General features: G+C 36.0%; 1 protein-coding gene across 1 annotated transcript in view; it reads left to right on the forward strand.

Moving 5' to 3' along the window:
• Positions 1 to 387: 387 nt before the first annotated feature.
• Positions 388 to 12,558, forward strand: part of LOC129754522 (proton-coupled folate transporter-like) — a 43,106-nt gene continuing 30,935 nt past the window's right edge. Inside the window, exons 1-2 of the mRNA XM_055750648.1 lie at positions 388 to 438; positions 514 to 1,518. Coding sequence (XP_055606623.1) covers positions 409 to 438; positions 514 to 1,518 — 1,035 coding nt within the window. The 5' untranslated portion in view covers positions 388 to 408. The remainder of the gene's footprint in view (positions 439 to 513; positions 1,519 to 12,558) is intronic.

Here is a 12,558-nt window from a genome sequence, read left to right on the forward strand (position 1 = left end):
TGAAACTTTTGTATTCGGCTCCAGCCAAGCAATTGAAGTAAATTGAAAAACATAGCCGTTCATACTATATTATTTGGATTTGCATGATCCAGGCGTTTGCCTTTCTAGCTGACGTAAGTAGAACAAATGAAATGTGAAAAAAAAAACACTCGAAGTGAACGGCCCTGCACCTGCTAATTTATCAATTAAAAAAGCTATCAAAGAAACTAACTTGTTAAACGCATTGTGCTGTCAAAATTCTTTCTCTTCAAATCATCCCATCAACATAAACAACGAGAAGTTGTAAACGCAGCTCAGAAAAGTGTTTGACGCAATCGTTGATGTTGCCTACATAAAACAAACACGACGCTTCCAGTTTATAGTTAATCATAATCGTACTTGCACTAACGAAACATTTAATCGTCTATCATGTCTAACACTGGTGTTGACAGGGTTTTAGTAAGTTTTATAGCTCGTTGCTTTAAGGTTGTGCTGAATTAATGTTTAAATGTATTTTTCCTACACCATTGTCAGAGCTCTTGCGAAAAGAAACAACCATGGTACCGGAAGATCACGGTGGAACCCACGATGTTCCTGTACATGATGGCCATCACACTGACCTCAGTAGTTGAGCAGGTGTTCTACGTCTACAAGGCTTGTACGATCAATCACGGATACGGACATAATATTTGTGCAAACATCGAGCACTACCAGGAGATCAAGAAGGAAGTTCACATCACGACTTCAACGTTTCTTATGTGGAACCACATCGCCATGGATGTTGTCCCAATTTCGATGGCATTCTTTTTGGGACCTTGGTCGGACAAGAGAGGCCGTAAGTTGCCAATACTATTGGGACTTATAGGAAAGTTGATTCATTCGATAATGATTATGATCAACACCAAAATGAATTGGCCCTTGGAATATGTGATCTACACGGCAACGATCCCAAGCGCCTTGACCGGAGGAAGTTTGGTAATATTCGGATCATGCTTCGCTTACATTGCAGATGTGACAACTGCTTCTGAACGTACGATGAGAATCGCGATTCTAGAAGCGTCATTTCTCGGCACCATGCCCATTGGCGTTGCTCTGGGGTATATGTTCTTCAATCTAAGTTACAAATCATTTTTTCTCATGTACGTGATTAATGCCTTGCTATTGCTAGTTTCCATATTCTATTCGATAAGAAGATTGAAATCTCGCACAACAGATCGTCAAATGCCAATACGGAAACTCGGCTGGTATCAAATTCCAGGTGACATCTTCGACAAGAATCACGTGGTCCACTCGCTGCAAACTCTGTTCAAAAAACGGCCCACAAACGGTCGATTATACCTGTTCATCTTTATGACGTCCAAAATGTTCTACACATTTCAACGAGACGAACGATCGATAATTTATCTATACACACAACTGAGATTCAACTGGAATGCCGACTTATTCAGCTACTTCCGGACCTACCAGGCTACGGTTAACGTGCTGATGCTGATCATTGGGATTCGTTTCTTCCTGAGGCTTCTGAAGGTGCGAGATACGGTAAGAATGTTTTTTTATTCCACTGTACTTTATTGAGAAGGGGGGGGGGGGGTCTAGGGAATTGAATGAAGGCAATATTTCATTTTTTTCTGTAGTTTAAAGTTTTATTAGTAACTAGCTGACCCGGTGTGCTTTGCTACACCTTTCAAAATCGAATGATATATTCAGAATTTTTTCATATTTTTATTGTTTTGTTGGCATTATTTAAATCAGGTTATAACATAATTCATAAGAAACCGCTATCAAATGAGAGCTGCAGCTGGAGTTTCGGTTTGCAACACAAAAATAACTTAAACTAATATTCTGAATCCTGATCTATAAATTGTGTCAAAGATCTGATAATTTTAATATGTTTCTTTTCTTAAAAAGGAGGGTCTCAAATTAATCTTACGCAAACAATCCAACTGATAAAATATGGTTGTTTTTACTTGATATGTTCTGGATTTATGCTTAAAAACTGATAAGAGAGCCCCCCCCCCTGTCCTCCCCCCCCCCCTGCTGAATAAAGATCGTGGTCTTAAATAATCATACCCATTTTTTTCGTTCCCCAAAATCTTCTTGTATCAAATATTGTTCCATTGGTTGATAAGTTTTCAAGCTTTACAACAAAATTTACATGGAACCCCCTTCTTTCTTCCCCTCTCTATACTGTAAGGCGTAAGGGTCTATAACAAACATATCTCGTAACCAAGTACCTTTCCATGCCATATTTGTTTCCATTTGTAGGCTTCGTTAGCATAAATCGAGAACTTAGGCTAACAAAATTGTATTGGGCTCACCTCCCTCCTCCTATGTACCTACTCACTGAAAGGAGGATGGTGTGTCAGATAATCATAGAACCATACCAAAATGATTTTCCATGTTAAGTTTTGCCTATTTCTCGGATATTGTAAAAAAAAGTTAAATGCAAGCTTTCCTCTTCCCTTCCTTTATTCCCAATTCTATCATCCCACTGCAAGAAAGAAATTGTTTGACATAATAAAATTTCTCGTATTGAAAAACCATCCTATACCAAATTTGGTTTTACTTGCGTTGTAAATTCTTGAGTTATGCATAAACTTGAAAGAAAGAAGATACCATACCCCTTCCGTTCTCCTAATTGAATGGAAGGGTGAGAATCTAATATTCATAATAGTATTTTTTGTACTCAAATACTTTTTGATACCAGATTTTGTTTCATTTGCTGTATTAATTCTCGAGTTATGAAAAAAAAAAATGTATGGAAACCTTCTTTTCCCCCTTTATATCTTTCCGCTGAAAAAATGTGGGCTTCAAATAATAGATACATTTCTCGTATCCAAATAACCTCACATGCCAAATATGGTTCAATTTGCTAGATCAGCTCTCCAGTTATATTGAAAATTGTAAGGGTGACCTCTTCTCCCCCTTTTCATCCACCCTTTTGAAGTATTAAAGGATACCAAATATCCATAGGAACATTTCTCTTGCCCAAATATCGTTCCATGCCAAATTTGGTTCCATTTGCTGTTGTAGTTCTTGAGTTATGCAATAAAAAAATGTATGAAACTTCCCTCCCCCTTTACTTTCTCCCCGCTGGAAGGAGGAAGGGGTGTCAAACAATCATTAGAACATTTCACGTTCCCAAATTTCCGCCCATGCTAAATTTGGTTCCATTTGCTTGAGTAGTTTTTGAGTTATTTAAAAAATTAAAAGAGGGCCTTTCCCCTTTATATGTTTCTACTGGAAAGAGGGAGGGGTCTCAAATAATCGTAGACATATTTTTCGTATCCAAATACCTTCCCATGCCAAATTTGGTTCCATTTGCTCTATTAGTTTTTGAGTTATGTAAAAAATATGAAAGAGGCCCCTCCTCCTTTCAACTGCAAAGAGGGAGGGGTCTCAAATAATCATTGAAATATTTTTCGTATCAAAATACCTTCCCATCCCAAATTTGGTTCCAATATCTTGATTAGTTTTCGAGTTATATGAAAAATAGTAAGGTAGCCCCCCTCCCCCCCCCTTCCTATCACTCCGCTGAGAGGAGGGAGGGGTACCTAATATTCATTTAAATATTGTCTGTTCCCAAAAACCACCCCATGCCAAATTTGATACCATTTGCTTGATTGGTTCTCGAGTTATGCAAAAAATTGTTTTTTGTTTGGGAGGCCCCTCCCCTCCTTCCTGTTAGGGGGAGGGGTCTCAAACCATTATAGAAACCTTCCCCGGCCTCCAATACTCCCACCTGCCAAGTTTCAAGTAAATCGGTTCAGTAGTTTTTGAGTCTATAGGGAACAGACAGAAAGACAGACAGACAGACAGACAGACAGACAGACAGAAATTCATTTTTATATATATAGATGTTAATAAAATATCCCCTTAATTTATGCAGCATATTAGTCCATCTTTCGATTTTAATTGTTGTTCGGCCTTAACACATTAAGGACCACGATGTTGATGTACACCAAGAAACACCAAATTCAGCATTGTATATTTCAGAATTCACTGAACCAAAAGTTACAAATTTAGTATCTTTGAGCCACCGAGAGTGTTGTGTTCAATTTTGTAGAGTTTCATGATAAATTTTATATCATTTTTGTTTGTTCCAAACTGCCTTAGCAATTGATAAACTAGCATTTGTAAATATTATGAAGGTGTTTTGTATTCTTTATGATCAAGAAAACTCGTTAAAACCGTCAAAATGGAGACTGATCAATGTTACCCTAAAGCATAAAATTCTTAACAAAGACGAAATCGATTTTTGAATATAACTTAAAGTTGTCTATTAAATTTCTTCGACCATATTTAACGTTCATAGGATTTCAGTATTGGTTTTAAAAATATGAAACAGGCCACACTCCTCTTAACAGAAATAACAATCGAAAAATATTCAAAAGAATTATCAATCTTACCCCGGTTCAAGGTAAACAGGAAAACTACGATCGTAATATGAAATGATAAAATGATGAAATGAAAAAATTCTTTAAACATAATTAAAAAAACGTGCCTAAAACGTCAAGTTATCACCTGTCAAGATTTGTCCGTAAAAAATCAGATATTTGAACATCCGTTCAGATATTGCTAAGACAAAGGTTATGCACAATTTTTACGAAATACAGTAGTTTTTCGATTTTATCGCTGTTCGATTTTTTCAATACTTGCCAAATTCACTCTCGATTTTATCATGATTATTGTTTCGATTTTATCACGCATTTTAAGAAATTATTCAGAAACTATATCCAGGACCTTAATTTTCTTTCAAAAGCGTAGAGCGTCTTTGATCATCATATTTTTTATGGTTTATGTTATGGTATATAGGTATTTTTTTTTAAGGTAAACTTTTTAGTTAATCAAATGTGTGAAGGCTAAAAATATTAGAATTCGAAATTTGAAGAAGAAAATTTTTGAAGCAATTTTCTTTCAATTCTTTTTGAAAATCAACATAAGAGATACGAACTGTGAAATTTCCACAAAAAATTAAATAATTCACTTTAATAACACGTAGACTAACAAAGAGATATTGTATATGGTATTATTTTATGAAAATATCTTAAAATTGCTATAGAGAAGAATAATTTGAACTGAAATCGATCCTTTGTGTTTAGTAAACTTTGACAATTACATCTTAGGATCAAAATTTATTGATACAAAACGTTTCCGCAACTGAAAACATTATAAATTATTGATTAAAGACAATGAAAATACTTTTTTCAACTTTAGTTTTTAGTTTCGCCAAATTCACGGTTCCGCCATATTCACGGTGAATTTTTTTTTAACGTGATAGAATCGAAAAACTACTGTACACACTTGAGAGATCGAAGTAGTCAGGGAAATATGAAAAACATTATTGACAAGGGCTCATCACTTCCATCTATACCGTTGAGCCGTCAACACGTACGCCGGAGCATCGTATCGTTGCTGTGTACCTGCAAGAACATTTTACATTATTTATTTTTTCCTTACCTGTATTTCAATCAGCACTTTTCAGTGCTAAAATTATTTTCATTTTCTTTTATTCATATTTTCTCTTTTCTTTCCAGCATGGGGAAGTCTTCGGCCGGCTCAAGGGCCGGAAGAAAACGGATTGTTGAACCTAATCCAGGGCCATCTGCCAAAAAAGTTGAAATTTCCAATTCATTCGATGTCCTTCATAACATCGGTGATGAGGAAATATTCATATTTAATTCTGATAAGAGTACTAAGAAACCTTCTTCTTCTTCTTATACTCTTAAAAACGAAAAGATTCCACCAATAACGGTCACGATTCCTGACTTCAATGCCTTTCGAAAAGAAATCGTCACTTCCGTCAAGGATGTGAAGATTTCTTTTCAGATCGGTCGAAGGGGAACCGCTCGTATATTGGCGGAATCTTTTAATGATTTTCAAAAATTTTTAAATTATTTGAATAATAAAAAACACCAATTTTTTACGTACGACACTAGAGGTGATCGTCCTTTTAAAGTTGTACTTCGTGGTCTCACCGGCGATCAGACACCGGATGAGATCACAAATGAATTAAATTCTTTGTTAGGTTTTTCTCCAATTCAAGTAATTCAAATGAGGAAAAGAACCAACACGAATAATACCAGTAGTGTTGGTTTTGCTCCTGAACTTTATTCGATCCATTTTAAAAAGGATCAGGTTAATAATTTGAAAATTTTGGAAAAGGCTCGTCTTATGTTTCATTGTCGAGTAAAATTTGAACCTTTTCGTAAATCCCATACCAATTTTTTACAAAATATTACGCAATGTCGTCGTTGTCAAGCTTTTTGTCATGGCACTAAAAATTGTAGAATGAATGCCAGATGCATGTTTTGCGGCTCATTCGATCATGAAAAATCTAAATGCCTTTTTGGTGGTGATAAGCCAAAAACAGAATTTTTTAAGTGTGCGAATTGCGCAGGTAATCATTCCTCGAATTCTCTAGATTGTCCCGTTAGGGCAAAAATTGTTGCTTCTAGGTTTAATTAATAAAAATGGGAAAAAACCAAGTCTCAACGTTCATGCGAAGGCTTGGGAAAATTCCCGAAATTCAAATACTTTTTCTTCTCCTTCCTCTTCTGATTCTAACAATTTTGTTGATTTGGGTGAGATTACTGAGGAAAAATTAAAATTTTTGCATCAAAATTTAATGGAAATGATGCAACTTATGTTGAAAGCAAATTCAATGTTTGAAGCTTTCCAAACTTCTTTTAATTATGCCAACAAAATTATTATGACTTTACGATTCCCTCATGGATCCAAATAGATGTTTAAATATTATGAATTGGAACGCTAGATCTTTGCTGGCTAACCAAGATGAATTCTTTTTATTTTTGAAAACTCAAAACATACATATTGCTGCCATCACTGAAACTTTTTTAAAGCCAGACAATAACTTGAAAAGCAATGCTTTCTTAAAAATTTTACGAAATGATCGACTTGATCGACAAGGTGGGGGTGTAGCTATTGTCATCAATAGTCGTCTCAAATTTAGACTTCTTCCTTCTTTCAATACAAAAGTCTTAGAAACAATTGGAATTGAATTAGAAACTTCTATGGGGAAAATTATAATTGTTGCCGCATATTTGCCTTTTCAATGTAGCGGTGAACAGAAAAATTTTTTGAAGGGAGATTTACAAAAACTCACCAGAAATAAATCTAAATTTTTTATTATTGGTGACTTTAATGCAAAACACCGATCTTGGAATAATATTTCATCAAATTCAAATGGGAATATTTTGTTTAATGACTGCTCTGCAGGTTATTATACTGTTGAATATCCTAATGGGCATACTTGTTTTTCTTCAATTAGAAATCCCTCCACAATTGATTTGGTTCTAACGGATTTAGGCGAGCATTGTAGTCAATTAGTTACTCATGCGGACCTCGATTCAGACCACCTTCCAGTAACATTTTCTTTATCCCAAAGTCCCATTTAAACCCCTTTAAAATCAACTTTTAACTTTCAAAAAGCTGACTGGGAGCGATATAGGAATTTTATTGAACGTAATTTAGATGTAAACGTTCCACTGAATCCAATTGAAGGTATTGATTTGGCTGTAGAAAATTTAACAACTTCAATAGTCAATGCTAAAGCCGCTTCAATACCTAAAGTTAAACATAAATTTAATCAACCTTTAATTGATGATGATCTTCAGTTTTTGATACGACTGAAAAACATTCGTCGACGCCAATTTCAACGAACTAGGGATCCTTTTTTGAAATTAATTTATTGCGACCTTCAAAAAGAGATCAAACGTCGTTTAAATTTCATTCGTAATGAAAATTTTGCTAAAGCAGTAGAGGACATAAAACCCTACTCAAAGCCATTTTGGAAATTAACTAAAATTCTAAAAAAGCCCCAGAAGCCAATTCCTACTTTGAAAGATGGGGATAAACTTCTTTTAACTAATTCAGAAAAAGCTCAAAAATTAGCCCAACAATTTGAGTCTGCTCATGATTTTAATTTAAACGTTGTAAGTCCAATTGATGCTCAAATTTCCCTAGAATTTGATGATATTCTTTCTAAGCAAATTGTGTTTGAAAGTTCTTGTGAGACAAATATTGATGAACTTAAATTGATTTTCAAAAAATTTAAAAATATGAAAGCCCCGGGGGAAGATGGGATTTTCTATATTCTTATTAAAAAGTTGCCAGAAAGCACTTTAAATTTTTTAGTTAAAATCTTCAATAAATGTTTTCACTTGGCTTATTTTCCCAATAAATGGAAAAATGCCAAAGTAACTCCAATTTTGAAACCTGGAAAAAGTGCTTCAGAGCCTTCAAGTTATCGACCAATTAGTTTGCTTCCTTCTTTAAGTAAACTATTTGAGAGAGTTATTTTGAATAGAATGATGATTCACATTAATCAGAATTCTATTTTCCCTGATGAACAATTTGGTTTTCGTCATGGACATTCTACTACACATCAACTTTTGAGTGTAACTAATATGATTAACGCTAGCAAATCTGAGGGTTATTCAACTGGTGTTGCTCTTCTTGATATTGAAAAAGCTTTTGACAGTGTTTGGCACAAAGGTTTAGTAGCTAAATTAGCTCGATTTTATTTTCCTGTATATCTCACCAAAATTATTCAAAATTATTTGACTAGTCGAACTTTGCAAGTAAGCTATCAAAATTCATGCTCTGAAAGGATACCCATTAGAGCTGGTGTCCCTCAGGGTAGTATACTTGGGCCTATTTTATACAATATTTTTACTTCTGATCTTCCTGATGTCCCAGAAGGAAAAGGTAGAAGATTATTTGCTGACGATACTTTGCTTTCAGCCAAAGGTCGAAATTTACGGGTGGTACGCAGTAGATTGCAACAAAATTTAAATTCCTTTTTGAATTACTTGAAAATGTGGAAAATTTCTCCTAACGCTTCCAAAACTAAACTTATTTTATTTCCCCATAAGCCAAGAGCAAATTTTTTAAAACCTAATGAAAATCATTCCATAACTTTTAATGGGGTTTCATTAGAATGGTCTGATCACGTGAAGTACTTGGGACTCACACTTGATCGGAATCTTTCTTTTAAGAATCACATTGAAGATATTCAATCTAAATGTAATAAATACACTAAATCTCTGTATTCTCTCATCAACAGGAAATCCCGACTGTGCCTGAAGAATAAGATGCTTATTTATAAGCAGGTTTTCCGACCAGCGATAATGTATTCGGTTCCGATTTGGTCTAGCTGCTGCGCGACGAGGAAAAAAGCCATTTAGAGGATTCAGAACAAGGTTCTGAAAATGATTTTGCGGCTTCCACCTTGGCACAGCACCGAAGATCTTCATCCGATTGCAGGCATTGAATCTATCGAAGAGTTGGCCAACAAAATCATCTCCAACTTCAGAGGCAAATCGATGCAGTCTTCCATCGCAGAGATTCGCTCTCTCTACAATTAGTTTAATTTTAGGATAGCTTTAGCTTTAGTTTTTAGTTTAAAATTTTTTTTTTTTCACTACAGGATGTTCTCCTTTATAAAAATGCTTGATTGTGCTCAGCAAATTTAAGTCGAATAAATAAATTTTAGTGATTATTAAACTATAGGGCTCTGAAAGTTCATTATTGAACTGAACACCTAATTTAATGTATTAATGTAATATAAATGTAATGAATTGGTTCTAATAAAGATATATTTAAAAAAAAAATTGACAAGGGCTCCGAAAATTTTCAAAATTTTTTGGGAAAAAATGTGTGTGTTTATCAGTGATTGAAATCCTCACCAATTTTCTCATCAGAGGCATTCAAAATACACACTTTGAGGCCTCGCATAGCTATACAGGAGACGATACATATACATTCATTCAAACCTCCCCCCATGAGGAGGATCTGCTCTGAGAGACACTATCCGTTTGCTGCCCCGAACGAACTCTCTCAACGTTCGGTTGCTACATGATGCATGAAGAAGACGAGGCACACATACTCATTTACGTTGTTGAATTTGAATAACTCGAGCCGACCGCAAAGGTTGAGGCAACAACAAAAACAACCGAACTTATTGCGTTGCACGGCCCGCAACGTATGGTGAAAGAGGGGGGAAGAAAAAGAAATGAAAAAACTAGCTGCCTGCGTGCGGTTGCTGTGCAATAATAGCAATAGCAGAAAAACCTCACGCATTCGATCCAGGCACAAACGAGGAGACTCGGGTTTGCTCTGCCTTTTGAATTCGGTTCCCTCAAGGTTGTGACAGGAGATGAGTGAGAGCCATTCGTTTGGTTTTTTGGATTCGCTGCCTCGAATGTATATTGCTTCATGAAGGCGGCCATGTTGAGAGCGTATACATCATCGGTTTTGTCGTTTTCGCTGCCTCAAAGCAACCTTTGCTTCCGAGTAAAGCGTTGAGCGAGAGATGGTTGATCAACTCATGCTCAGCAAAATTCAATCACTGGTGTTTATATAATATCGTCACTTGAAGCGGAAATCAGAAAAAAATTCCTCAAACGAGTTACCTGCAGAAACTTTTGATGAAAGTTTAAAAAAACTTTTGGCCTTAGATACCAAAAATGGCTGTCGCTCAGACGTAGAACTTGATGGTGAGAGACTGCTCAACCTACACCCAAAATTCAGCCTCTGTGCCAATGGCGTGTAGTCAATTTCATAGCATCATTGGTACAAGAAGATAACGCGACCGGCACTGATTCGATTTGCGCCCACCGGCATTAACTTCCCAGCGTAACCGAATTGCGTATGTCTAAATGAAACAAAATAAAAACGTTTTCGCGTCCCTCCCAATCGCATCACAAGCCGAAGAAGGATGGAAATAAATACCGGCCAACACCAGGCAGCCAGCGAACCGAGCACTGTGCGTGTGAATGTAGCAAAAGCAACAACCAAAACATCCTTCTAATTCAATCAACCGGCAAACACGGCTAAGCTGTGCGTGTGTATGTAGCAAAAGCAACAACAAAAACATTCCTTCAATTTACCGGCAAACAACACCGGCCAAGCTGCCCGGCTTTAGCAGCTGTGTATATGTAGCGTGTGTATGTAATAGCAGGCAGTAAGCAAAGCACAGTTCTCATTCAATGGGTTTCCCGTTCCTTCACTCCCGTTCCCTTTCCCGTTTCCATCTTAAGACAAAGGAATGCATTGAAAGGAGGCCAAACGCCGGGAAGCCGCCGTTGTACGTTTTTTGTGATTGATCGGTAACAGAAAGCCTATGACAAATATACCTCGTCCTGCATGAAGCTCGAATAGTACACTGGTTAGAATGTCGGACTGGCAAGACGCTACAAATGGTGATGTGAGTTCGATTCTCAGTACAGCGCTGTGGTTTTAATTTTTATTTTCTTGTTTCTGGGATGAATTATCCAATAGGAAGGAAATCCCATAAAATGTTTTTCTTGTTTCGCTTGAATGTAGTGGTCATCATTTTGATTGGGAGCCGAGTCCTTATGCCAGTTACGGTTTTTCAAACATACCGTCTTCGGCACAGTGCACATTTCAGAGCATTATCGGCACAGAGATGTGCTAAAAAGGCATTGGATTTTTGCAACCTCTTCTATGGGTGTACGATAACAAGGAAGCAATGCAGGCATTTGGTGAGATCCATCCTTTATTTATTAAGTAAAATAACTTCTTGCGATTTGGATGAATGATAAGTTTTAATATTGCAAAAATTTAAAATAAGGGGAAATTTCCACAAATCATTTATTTTAAACTTTTGAGAAATATTTTACTGCTCAAATGGAGACACTAAAGTTTTGCAAATATTCACCATAGCTGCCATATTGATGAGAGTTTAAGAATTTAATTTTCAGGTTATTTTGTCGTTAAACTTATGTATTATTTTTAAAGTTACAGAATTTTTGATTCAAGAAAGAATGCTAATCAAAAATGAGATAGACTATGATGTATATTCAGATAAAAGTGAATTAGGTGGACATGGAAGTTTCTCGCTGTTCAGTAATAACCATGTTTCCTTTTTTTGGTACCTATCTGAACATATACTATAACTTTGGTTTTTTTTTAACTCCGGAATTAAAAACAGCATTATAATGAATATTTAAAAGAATAAAGATTTATACATGAACGAATTTTTAAGATAGTAAACACTTTAAACTCATTACGCTCACGGTTCATAATGTTTTATCAGTTTACCTCGATCCTTCGTCACGTTCAGACGTGTATTTCGAGTAGCATATATCTCTCTCTATCACGGACGTCTGATTATTGTGACTTTCTTTAGTGAACCTGAAAAGTTTTCTCACTTTTACCGATCAAGGCAATAGTCGAATCTGCCCCGCATTCAAATATGAACAGAAAGTAATCAAAATCAGGACCGACCTAGGAATCATCCACAACGAAGCCATTAAAGAACTTCGAAACCGGCAAAACCACACAGCATCTGTCCAACAACGACTCAACCAAGAGTCTCAACTCCAAGGATAAAGAAATAACCGAACTACGAAACCTAGTTGCATTTCTTACTTCCCAAATATCCAAACTCTCCCGCCAAGTAGAAAAACTGGAAAGACAGAAGAACGAAACCCTACAGGAATCAGAAAGCGACACCAACATATCCAGCAGCAGCTACACAGTCAGCATAATAACAACTCTCAAACGATTTTGGAAAGCGTCATCCGAAGACTC

Source organism: Uranotaenia lowii, chromosome 3 (assembly GCF_029784155.1).
Source record: "Uranotaenia lowii strain MFRU-FL chromosome 3, ASM2978415v1, whole genome shotgun sequence".
Classification (NCBI taxonomy): domain Eukaryota; kingdom Metazoa; phylum Arthropoda; class Insecta; order Diptera; family Culicidae; genus Uranotaenia; species Uranotaenia lowii.